This window comes from Gavialis gangeticus, unplaced genomic scaffold (genome assembly GCF_001723915.1).
Source record: "Gavialis gangeticus isolate Ggan-Ray unplaced genomic scaffold, GavGan_comp1, whole genome shotgun sequence".
In the NCBI taxonomy this organism is placed as follows: domain Eukaryota; kingdom Metazoa; phylum Chordata; order Crocodylia; family Gavialidae; genus Gavialis; species Gavialis gangeticus.
The window spans coordinates 31,832,413-31,845,269 of NW_017729029.1; the positions used below are offsets into that span (position 1 = coordinate 31,832,413).

The following is a 12,857-nucleotide window of genomic DNA, read 5'->3' on the forward strand; positions in this document are numbered from 1 at the left end:
GTCTTGTTTCTTTTAAAATGTCTTCTTGCCCATTTGTGTAGGGTGTAAAGTCCTGATCTGAAAGCCAGGCGGCCACCCCGCTTCTGTTCAGAACCTTATTCTGTCTTTCGGTGGCTTCAAAAAATGTGTTCACCCCACCAAAACTTCCAGCTTCACCAGGAGAGTAATAAACTTCCTTTAACATAGCCTCCTGTGTAGACATGGCTGGTAACCACTGCCTCCACACCCACCTCATGCTAACACCTGTGTGGTGCATTCAAATGCTTAAGGACAAATTTAAACCATGGTAAAACAAGGTTTATTAAGCAAGTAAGAAATACAACTTCAATGAAATCTTCAGCCTCATCTTGAACAGTTGTTCAAAACCAGGTCATACAAGCAAACTTCTTCTGAATGGGGGGGGGAGAATACTTTTTTATTTGAAAAGAATCCCCCAGTACACCCTTGCTCAGTGACCTCCATGGGTTTGTAGCCCTGCTCTGTGACCTCCATGGCCTCATAGCCCTGCTCAGTATCCTCCATAAGGCTCAAAGCCTGGGTTAGTGGTCATTGTCTTTGGACAAAAATGTTTGCATCAGTCTTTGGTCTTGAACTTCTCTCTTTTGGATGTGAACAAAAACAGTTCACGCAAAAGACCTTTACTTTTGGTGGGGTGCCAATGTGCAGGTTTTTGAAAGCTCTCTATGAAGGCGTCATCTACCTGCAAAAACATTGTTATTAACACAAGTCCAGACAATTACAAGAAAAACACCCCACAAAAATCATCTAAATTAGTTACCTCGTAGAGTCCCTTGAGACAGAGTTGTCCGCACTCTCCATAGGCAGGTCTGATATAGACTGCTCACGTTCTGTCACGGTCTCTGCTCTTGTTTTGGTAGACTTGGCACCCATCTTACACTCCTGAATCTCCTCCATGTCTGCCCCTGATTGCCTTAGCATGGTCTCAGACAAACAGAGGGGTCACTTGGGAAAGCAGCTAGACCTGGTGGTCTTGCAGTCTAAGCCCCCACCCCATACTTGCTCCGGTTGGTTTACTGTCATTCTTGGGGAGGTCTGAGGCCTCTGAAACCCACTCCAAATGGTCGGGGGGGTGGAACGGGTTGTTAGAGGGGTCACACCATTGCACTTCCACCCCATAGACCACGCCTGTGCCCCTAGGGCTAGAGCAGTCTGGGGCCTGATAGGTCATAACTGTACCATGTGATCTAAGGCAGTTCTTGCAGCATGACAGGGTGGGCTTTGGGAGTCTGCATGGGCAATCCTTCTGATGTCATGGACCATGTGGTGGTGGCGTCATACACCATGTGACTAGGCGTGGGGGCAGAATTGCTGATGTCACACACCACGTGACTGGGGTCAGGGGGTGGGGCTGGTGATGTCATGCACCATATAAGGGGAAAGGGGGTGGGGCTAAGGGCCACATTTGCATTGAAGGATGGTGAGCCTATATACTATGAAGGTCTCAGTGGCCTAGAAGGGGAGCCAGGGTATAAGGAGACTGAAGGTCAGGGACTATAGTCAGAGATTGATGGGGCCTGGAAGCCCAGAGATCTCAATTGGCCTAAAAGCTTGGCCAGGGTCTAGCAGGATTGAAGGTCTGGAACCACAGCAACAGACTGAGGGTGTCCAGGAGCCTGTAACCTAGGAGGGCCATGTGACAGCAGGAAAAAGTATCACCTGTGAGGCATGGGAGTGGGCTTTGGGGAGAATGGAGGCCACCTTTAGGTTTGCTCTAGGACCCTTAGGCTGACTGCCTCCTAATAAAACAATTACATCAAAGGCATGGTGGATGAGTAAGGAGGGGAGGCCACACTAGAGCTGGAGTTAGGAAGGGATTGCTGCCCTGGAACATGAACCTGCTACAAAGTGCTTTTCTTCAACTTCTTGTTTTTGTTTTTCCATGAATATATTATCTGCTTATTAGCACTTCTTTTCTTGTCTTGGGATATCAGCCTATTTCCATTACGTTCTCTTGTAAAAACTATAGGGCAAGAAAACAAAGAACGTAGCACACTTGTTTAATGAACTCTACTTCTATTTTAAGACCATAATGGGAAAAAATATAGAAACTGATATATAAAATGATGTTAAATTATGTGCTTCAAACTCATGTGCAAACATTCCATTAACAGCTGAACCCTTATTCAGCTGCTGCTATGATATATAAACTACTATTTTGAAAATGAAGTTAGTACATAATATAAAACATTCACATTACAGCTTGACAGCATACAGCTGGACCTGGACAGGTTACAGGGGTGAGCAAATGAGAATAGGATGGATTTCAATACTGAGAAGTGGAGGGTACTGCACTTGGGCAGTAAGAACCAGCAGCATGCCTATAGGTTGGGGAACTCCCTTCTCGAAAGCACAGTGGCAGAAAGAGATCTTGGAGTCATAGTTTCATAGTTTCATAGTTTCTAGGGTCGGAAGGGACCTGAGCAGAACATCGAGTCTGACCCCCTGCCATGGCAGGAAAGAATACTGGGGTCAAATGACCCCAGCAAGGTGTACGTCTAGCCTCCTCTTAAAGACCCCCAGGGTAGGAGCCAGCACCACTTCGCTTGGAAGTTGGTTCCAGATCCTAGCTGCCCTGTCTGTGAAGGAGCGCCTCCTGATATCTAGCCTAAATCTACCCTCTGCCAGCTTGTGACCGTTATTCCTGGTCACTCCTGGTAGTGCTCGGGGGAACAGAGACTTCCCCAACGCTTGCTGGTCCCCTCTGACTAGTTTGTGACAGGCCACTAGATCTCCCCTCAGCCTTCTTTTGTGGAGGCTGAACAGGTTCAGGTCCCATAGCCTCTCCTCATAGGGTCTGCCCTGCTGCCCCCTGATCATGCGAGTGGCCCTTCTCTGGACCCTCTCCATGTTGTCCACATCCCTCTTGAAGTGCAGCACCCAGAACTGGATGCAGTACTCCAGCTGTGGCTTGATCAGTGCCGCATAGAGGGGGAGTACCACCTTATTGAGTCATTATTGATTCCAAAATGAACATAGGCTGCCACCGCACCTTGTCATGCATCCCCAGATGCATCACAAACAGGGCCAAGGAGGTGATCCTCCCCCTCTATGCAACACTGGTCAGGCCACAGTTGGAGTACTGCATCCAGTTCTGGGCACCACACTTTAGGAGAGATGTGGCCAGCATTGAGAGAATCCAGAGGAGGGCCACTTTCATGATCCAAGGACAGAAGGGAAGACCCTATGAGGAGAGGCTACAGGACCTGAACCTGCATATGGCCTTCATAGATTTGACCAAAACCTTTGACTCTGTTAACTGTGAGGCTCTATGGAAGATCATATCAAAGTTTGGCTGCCCAGGGAAATTTATCACCATTCTGACTCCTTCATGACCAGGTGGCTGCCTCCATCCTATGTAGTGGCTCTGCTATGGAGACCTTTGCCATTCAAATTCACGTCAAACAGAGCTGTGTGATTGCATCAATTCTGTTTTCCATCAGCATCAAGTACAGGATAGATGGGAATCTTTTCAATCTCTCCCACCTCCATGCCAAAACCAAAGTGACTTTGGCTTTGATTTCTGGAAATTCAGTACGCTGATGATTGTGCTGTCATTGCACATATGGAAGAGGACCTACAAATGGCGCCTAACTGCTTCTCTCAAGATACCAGTGTCTTGGACTGACCCTTAACATTGGAAAAACAAAGGTGCTTCACCAGCTTGCTCCATGCAGTCTGCTCCCCCAACAAAGATCCTTATTGACAGACAAGAGCTAGAGAATGTTGAACACTTTGCATATCTTGATAACCAACTCTCAAAGAAGGCCAACACCAATGATGAGATCCAGTATAAGATCTGATGTGCTAGTTCTGTCTTTGGAAGACTGTATCATCCTGTGTTCAATGATCATGACATCAGGACTTGAACAAAGGTCCTACTATACAAAGCTGTTGTAAACGCAATTCTTCTCTATGGATGGGAAGCTTGGGTGACCTATAGAGAGCACCTGAAAAACCTGGAACACCATCACTACCACCACCTCTGGAAGATCTTCCCATAAAGTGGGATGATTGTCACACAAATGCCAGTGTCCTCACCAAAGCTAACACCGCCAGTATATAAGCATTGATTATTCAATATCAACTGCGGTGGACAGGGCATTATGTGCACATGACTAATGCACATTGACCAAAACAACTACTATACTCCCAACCCAACTAAGGACAAAGGAAACCCAGGGGCCAGAACAAACACTTCAAGGACACCCTCAAAATGAACATTAAGGAGTATGGCACTGAAACCACAAATTGGGAAAAACTAGCCTGGGACAGGGCCACATGATGATGCCTTGTGAGATGAAGGTACATCTTACTTGGAGGAAAACTGAATTTCCCTGGAAGAAGAAAAACAACAGAAAGAGAAGGAAAGGAAACATGACTGAGAAATCCATGGTTTGACCCTCCCATTAACCACCACCTGTGACATCTACCAGATTCTGCAGCTGAGAGATTGGCCACCTTAGTCATCAATGGGCTCATTTATGCTTTACTTGACCCATGGAGTGATCAACCTTGACTGTGAGAGGTTGTTGCTGCCACCACTGAGTATAGATGTAATAAATTAAAATGGAATAACCATACTAAGATATTACATGAATTTCCTATAATATCATAATGACATGATGCCTGCAAGAGAAGCTTCATAGAACCACTGATAGCCCATGTATTTTACATAGGTAATGGGAAGAAAAGTAAGTAAGAAGAGCCACAAAAGGTAAAATTAATTTTGCAGTATTAATTGTAGCACAAAATTGATCAATTTCAGGACAACATCCATCAAATCCATCTTCTGCTACAAATGTATAATATAGTAGAACAACTCTAGACCATCACATATATACTTGCAGGTACAAAAGATTAATTTAGGTGGATCATTACTGCATACACTTCTTTTTGGAGTCATAAATGGGTTCAAGTATAAGTATCTAGTTTTCTAGAATGCAGAAAGAAAATTTAATAATCTAAGAATATGTTGAAGAATACCAAGAGACAGATCCCATTCCAGCTACCAGATGCCTAAGTGCCTATTCCATCCTTCTCAAGTCCCTGAATAAACCATCAATTCATCTCTTTTTGAAACATTCTGTTATCTTAAGATGAAACCTTAAGATGAAGTCACAAACATTCACCAAGGAGGAGAAGGACCTATCCAACCCACATGGGGCTCTCAGTCCTGGCTGTACCACACATACAGCCAGGACCAAGAGTTTTCCAACTGAAGAGGCTTCTGGCTGCAACCCCATCAGTTACAGAGATTCTTGGTCCCACTGCACTTGGCACCTGCTGCTGGGTGCTCCTTCAGCAAAGGGGGCTTCCAGACCTGGTAGGCTGTGGGAGCCTGCTTCTTGCCAGTACAGGGGGCACTCAGGATTGGACTCTCCCTACACCAGCAATAAGGCATGATTGGATCTAAATTGCAATCCCACAGTCACATCTCCAGCCATGCACGTGTGCATGGCAGGATGTGTAAATCAATTTAAATCCATGTATATAGACAGAGATTATGGGGTGATTCATAAATATTGGCAAGCTTACTTATATATCTATAGCTACAGACCCTTATTCTGATCTCAGACCAATACAAGTAAGGAAGAAGTCAACTGAAATCAATGTAGCTATAGTAATTTAGAAATGGTGTCAGTAACAGAAGAATAAGGCTCATAGGGCACCTATACACATGCAGGGAAGCTGTTCTGACATGGCGTAATTACAGCACATCGGAGAAGACTAAAATAATCAAGTCTGTATGAAGGTGGTAATTACCACTCTCCAGTAGACTCCAGTGCCATGTGTATCATCATCCTTGTGCTGAAAAATGGTGGTGGAGGTACTTTAAGTAAAGCTCATTCAACAAGCTTAAGTTAAAATGCTCCCACTGCCACTTTTCAGTGTGGGGACACTGATATATGTGACACTTTGGAAGCTTTAATTAGAGTGGCTCTTGAAGCCGCTCTAATTAAAGCATTACCCTCCCCCCACCACACATTTCCAAGAGCATGTGTATAAATGCCCATATAGATTGGGTCTGGGGTGCTGTGAGCATTAAGGTACACAGTTGACAGCCCAGAGGTAGCAATTTCAAGGCCATAGCAGAAGCGCTCATGGTATGGCCTGTCAGATTTCAATGAATCCAGAATTTTTGCTAAATACCTTGTCACAAGGACATGAAGAAGGAAAGGAAGTCACTGATTGATTTAATACAAAAGCAATGTTTCTTTTTCTAGAACTACCAAAAGAGAATTTGCTTTCCTGTAACTAATGACTTTAGTAAAATATATTGAAAAGAAAATTATAGTATATAAATATGCTTCTTACCACATTTGTAGCTATACAATGAAAAATAGCATAGAGGTTTATGTGAAGGAAATTTTGGAAATTATAATTACAACCAAGAGACTGTATTAAAACTTGAACAGTTTTGACTATGTAGTTATTCATACCCTGATATTACAATGCATTAAAGTTCATGTGAGTAAACCTCTGACTTCAAATTACAAGTAAATGCTTTGCAGGAAATAGGCTGAATAGAAAAAAATCTTAAACAAGTAGGCTCAATTTAACATGTTTCTCAGAACTTCTATGCCCTTTTACCAGTGCCAATTTATACCAGCTCAGGAGCTGGCCTACTACATTTTAAAATTAGCTGTATTTTTAGGGGTTTTATTTTTTTCATGCTGTTGATATGATATGTATTTTGTGTGTTTCTTCATTGTTTCATTTATTTCTTAGCATCAGGGTTTGAAGTATTAATTTAAAAAGTATGAGAACTACTGTAAAACAGATAAAAATTTACAGGTGGCAAATTTATTAAAAACCTGAAATCAATTTCATGAAGCAGTTATATTTTTGTAAGATGCTTATCTAATAGAGGATGGAGTATTGGTATTAAATTTCACCTGAGTTGTGCTGAGATGATTTTTAGCAGGCATTTTTTATTGTTTGCTGCTGATTTGTTCTTTGGTGTATTTTTATTTGTAGCAATGCCAATGGATTCTCAGAGAAGCAGACAGATGACTTTTTGTCACTGTACTGCAATATCTGTAAATATTAACTACTTTACTTGAACATTGTCAAATACTTTGGTTCTCACACTTCATCTGATGTAAAATTTTTGTAAAATGTATTGTGTATTAAGGGTAATATAACAGCAAAGCCTATTATTAGAGCAATGATGGTATCAGTAATGCTAAAATATTATCCAGAAAACAAACTTATAATGAATGTTAAATTCAGCACTAATTAGAAAAAGAGGTTAAATGGGAAAAAATAAAATCAAACTGCTAAGAAAAGAAAATGTTATTCCATGCTTCTCCAGTGCCTATTACAAATAACAAGGATAACAATAAATACCAACCACTCTTAAAAATATGAATTTATGGCCCTACTGGATCCTGGAAGGAGCTGTGAAGTATAAAGACTGCATGGAGCAATTGAAACAGGGACAAAAGGCAGTATTCCCTTATGTTTCATAGTTTCATAGTTTCTAGGGTCGGAAGAGACCTTAGCAGATCATCTAGTCCGACCCCCTGCCATGGCAGGAAAGAGTACTGGGGTCAAACGACCCCAGCAAGGTGTTCATCTAGCCTCCTCATAAAACCCCCCAGGGTAGGAGCCTGCACCACCTCTCTTGGAAGTTGGTTCCAGACCCTAGCCGCCCTGCCTGTGAAGTAGCGCCTCCTGATGTCTAACCTAAACCTACCCTCTGCCAGCTTGTGACCGTTATTCCTGGTCACTCCTGGCGGTGGTTGGGGGAACAGTGACTCCCTCAATGCCTGCTGATCCCCCCTGACTAGTTTATAACAGGCCACAAGATCCCCCCTCAGTCTTCTCTTTTGGAGGCTGAACAGGTTCAGGTCCCATAGCCTCTCCTCGTAGGGCCTGCCCTGCTGTCCCCTGATCATACGAGTGGCCCTCCTCTGGACCCTCTCCATGCTGTCCACATCCCTCTTGAAGTGCGGCGCCCAGAACCGGATGCAGTACTCCAACTGCGGCCTGTCCAGTGCCCCATGTTTTGGAGAACATGAAGAGTAAGGATGGGGCATTGAGACTTCTTTCTTTTCATGGTAAGTAAACTTAATTTCCTTCATGGATGAGTTCATAAAAAACTTAGAGCTATCATTCTTCTATACTGGTCAGTTTCATGCAAGGGAAATGGCTCTTTATAAATGAGTCTAACATTGTAAAATAGTAACACTTTCCCTAACCAACTGAGGAGCTACATGAGCAAACAGTGTTAACCAAAAGCCATTGGTAGATGTGCAAATAAAGATCTGATGCAGTCTCCTGTCAGCTGAACCATACTCCCACTTGTGGGGGCACACCATACACTCCAAGACATGGGGAGTATGCCATATGCCCCTGAGGCTGGGAGCAGTCATCTGATGAGGCTCCCAGCCACAGAGGGTGCACCAGGAGCTCCCATGGCTGGAAGCCCCAGCTCTCAGCTCCCGTGTCTGGGAGCCCTAGCCTGGCAATATGTTCAATTAATGGTGTGACTGCAACCAGTCACAGAGTTATTACACATTTTTTTATGTAACAATTTTGCAGTTTATTCCTTATTTCATTATGCCACTAATCTCATTAATGTGTGGATGGGTAACAAGTTAAGATGTAATTAACTGGTTAATCACAACTTAAGTATAATTAGTTACGGGCCAAAAAACCACAAAGTATAAACCCATTGGGGCAATTTGGTGAACGCAGTACACCTAAGAAGAAAAGACTACAGTATTACATTATTCATGACCTGGTATCTGGGTTTTCTGATTCCTGTGGAAAAATGGAAAAAAACCATGGATTTTCCTTTTAACTGAGAAAAACATAGATATTTCATTTTAACAGACAAACACAATGGATTTTTCACTTTTGCAAAGAGCTCTCTCCAGGCTGGCAGGGTTCCATCCTGCAAGGGGTTGTGTGGAGCGGGAAAAGGGGAGTCAGGCAGGAGCACCACATGCATGTACATGCTCACATATGCACATGGATGCCAGGCAGCCTGGAGAGCAGCTCCCACAGGTAAGACTGGGAGAGGGAAGGAGGGATTGTGGCCTCCATAGGGAGGGAAGTGGGCAGGGCTGGGGCTTCTGCCTGAGGTGGTGCACGGGGCTTTGGGCCCAGGGAGGGAACGCATGGCTGCAGGGTTCTGGTGTGGAGTGGGATGAAGGCATGGGCAGCTTGTCCAGGGGTTAGGGGGGGCTACCCCCCTACTGCTGCACTTATTCCTAGGGGGTAGGGGGAACACATGTCCCCCAGATCTATGCACAGGGTGTGTGTGTGGGGGGTGGGCTCAGGCTTCTCACCCTGCTAACTTCCCCCCAGGGTCTCCGCAGCCCAGTGGGTGGGACCTGGCACGGCAGAGCTCCCAGCATTGGCAATGAGCTTCCCCACCTGGCCCTGCTGCACTGGGTCCTGCCTGCTGGGCTGCAGAGGCCCTGTGGGGGGGAGGGCAGCAGGGTGGGGAGCCCAAGGTCACAGTGGGCAGCCCGCACTTGCTTACCCATGGGCTCCACTCTGGCCATACCACTCATGGGGGAGGGGGTGCTAGGCTCTGCTCTCTGTTTCACTGCAGTAGCCACTGTCTCCCATAGGTAGCCTGGGCTTGGGTGCTGCTGCAGGGGTCAGGGGGCTGCCGACCTAGGGTCCCTCATTCCATAGCCCTGGCAGCTAGGGGCTCCCTCCAGCAGGGCTGGAGGGGGGATGTGGGTGGAGAGTGAGGAGCACCAGCAGGGTTGGTGAGGGGGCTGTGGATGGGGAGTCAGTGGCACCAGCAGGGCTGGGGAGCTGTGGCTTGAGAGTGAGGGGCTTGGACCTGTGTCTTGGTAAGTGAAAGGGGCAGGGAGAGCTCTGATTTTCCATGATAAAAAACTTAAAATCAAATGTTAAAATGTATAGGTACTTAGAAGTTATTTTATTATAGTGACTGAGACACTGGTAGGCTTCCAGATTGCTTTAAAATGATAAATATACCAATAAAATAGTTGGTTGAACTGATACTTGTATATATAGTGGCATTTCATTTTAATCATGGAAAATGTGGATGTGGGGGTTTTAATTAGAAAATTTGCAATTTTTAAACAGAGAAAACCAGGATCCCTGTTCATGACTACAGGAAACATATACCCAATGTATGTAGTTAAAAAAACAGATAAAAACAAAAAAAACTTTATAACATTTTCCACGAAGAGTTATAGGTGACAAACTGTGGTCAGAACATTACATTTATAAACTCTGGGTACATCTACACATGCCATTAAGACAACATGATAAAGTCTGGTGCAGAGTGCCCCGGAGTTTATCACAGTGCCTTAATGGAACATGTAGCTGCTCAAACTTCTGTGGTCCAGGGCAAATGTGCAGACACTAAACTTGGGACTGGAGCAGTTTGAGCCAGGGTAGAGCAGCACTGGGCTGGCACTGGGGTCATCCCTGGCGTCTTGGATGCTGGGTGGCAGAGGGGTTTGCTGGGGCTGCCCCAGTATGTGGAGCTCTGTGGCTAGATGGCAGGCAGGGGTCTGGCCCCTTGCTGCCTGAGCTGACCAGGCAATGTGTGCCCAGGTCAGCATTTACACATGCATTTAGACACAGTTATTTTTACAGTAGTAAGACAGTACTGACTGCAGCAGTACTATCTTTTCATGGTGAAAATTAGCTTGCTGTGGTCTAATAGCATTGCATGTGTAGACAGTGGCCATATCTATGTGTGCAATTAGCACAACACAATAAACTCTGGTGCATTTTGCATTTTGCACCAGAGTTTATTGCTCCTGGGCATGCTGCTTGCACATGTGCCCAGGACCGTAGCACTGTGAGCCATGTCAGAGCAGTCCTGGCTGGCAGGGGGCCCAGGGGTCAGCTTGCTAGCCAGGGATGTTCTGACCCAGCTCAACTTGCTGCTCAGAGCCTGGCTGGGGCACAAGGGTGCTTCAGTGTGGGGCTAGCTGGAAGGCAGCCCCTGCACTGAAGCACCCTTGGGCCCCAGACAGCCTTGTCACCATCCAGATATGCATTGCGGTAAACTAAATAACGTTGCTGTAGGATAGTACTTGTGTTGACAAGTACTAACCTGCCACAGCATTTATTTATTTACATAAGCCTAATATGGCCGCACAGGTATACTCTGAGACTTTACTGTGGAGTTAATTAGGCAACTCCACAGTACACGTGTCATGTTGATGCACCTAATGGGTGTGTCCACACATGCAAGCACATGCACTTGCAGCAGCTCAAATAGAAGTGGTGCAAATTTGAGCCGGGAATTTTTGCCTCAGTACATGTGCTCAGACATGCACTTTGTTGTGGAGCAAACTGTGCCACTTGGGGCAAAATAACCCTGCCTGGTTCCTCCCAGATCTGCAGCTGGGGCCAGCACCTATGCTGGCTCCAGCAGTGTAAAAAGCTGCCCTGTCTTGGCCCCATCAGTACAAAAAGCTGCCCTGGCAAGTAGCTCAGGGATACTCACTCTCAGGAGCTTCTGGGGCCCAGCCAATTGGTACCTGGGGACACTACCCCTTGTGTCAGCTGGACTGCTGAAGCAGTGAGAGTTCTCTGCATCCTCTACCCACTGCAGCAGTCTGACAGTGGGAGCTGCTGCCTGGCTGTGACCTGCTGCTCACCTGCCAGACCCAGATGGGCACTGCACAGCCAGTAGAGGCGTCTGCCTCTCTGATCCAGCTGCCAGTGGGCTGTGGCTGCAGAGCTGGCCTCTGTGCAGTACTACTGCCATGTGTACCCCGCCCAGCCATCTGGGCAGCTATGGCCCGGAAGATGTTCTGGGTGTGGTGGCCCGCTTTGAACTGTCAAAGCATGTCCTCCTGACCGCATTTGGCCAGGAGGTCAGCCACAGCCAGCTGGGTCCAACTTGCCAGCTCTGAGCAGGCAGGGTCCTCCATTGGAAAACTGAAAAATCCCTGATAAAAAAATCCTGAAGTCATTCTGTAAAATACCCCAAAATCCATGTTCCTTCACAATTAAAACAAAAGACCACTATAAAGAGAGAGAGAGAGAGTGAGACAGAGACAGAAATCAGTTGGACAATGTTTTATTGTTATAGCTACAGTGTTAAAGCAATGTGGAAGCCTACCAGTGTCTCTACCATAATAATAAAGTGAACTTTAAATACACGTTTCATGAATTTATGAATACATGAGTATATATTTTGCTACCCCTCGACAGGGGTTATGGCCTCCCAACAGGGGCTATGGCCCCACACAGGGGATAAGGCCCCGCACAGGGAATACAGCCCCCACACAGGGAATATGGACCCCCAACAAGGGCCAAATGGCCCCCAGAGGGGCTACCACCCCTGCTGCAAGGCCCACATGCCCCACCCCAGTCCCCCGATTGCTGCCCCACCTGGCCTCATCCCATGTCAGCTGCTGCAGCCCCCCCGATAGCTGCCCCACCCAGCCTCATCCCCCATTTGCACCCCCAAGACTCCATGGCTGCCCCCCAATCCCAGGCAATGTCACTTAAAACAAAAAAAAGAAAAAGAAAAAAAAGAAAAAGAAAAAAAGCACCTCTACTTACCTTAGAAACAGGGACTGGGGGGGCTCTGCGGCCTCGTGGCAGAGCCCCCCTGGGCAGCACAGGGCAGGAGGGACTGGGCTGGGGCTGCTGGGGCTGTTCTTCTGCCCTGTGCTGTGCAGGCAGGGCCCCAGTGACCCTGACAGCAGCTGAATTGTCGGTAAGTGCTGAGGTTTTTGTTTGTTTGTTTGTTTGTTTTCTGTTTGGGATGCTGGGGTGGGGACAGGGATCAGGGCTTCAGGAGGCTGGAGGGGGATGAGGATGGGCAGGGCAGGGATGGGGGGGGCTTGGAGGGCAGGCGGGCTTACCTTAGA

General features: G+C 46.3%; 1 protein-coding gene across 1 annotated transcript in view; it reads right to left on the reverse strand.

Annotated features, from left to right (window-relative positions):
- Window positions 1–12,857, reverse strand: part of LOC109300344 (connector enhancer of kinase suppressor of ras 2-like) — a 444,864-nt gene that overhangs the window by 93,203 nt on the left and 338,804 nt on the right. Inside the window, exon 11 of the mRNA XM_019521027.1 lies at window positions 11,862–11,887. Coding sequence (XP_019376572.1) covers window positions 11,862–11,887 — 26 coding nt within the window. The remainder of the gene's footprint in view (window positions 1–11,861; window positions 11,888–12,857) is intronic.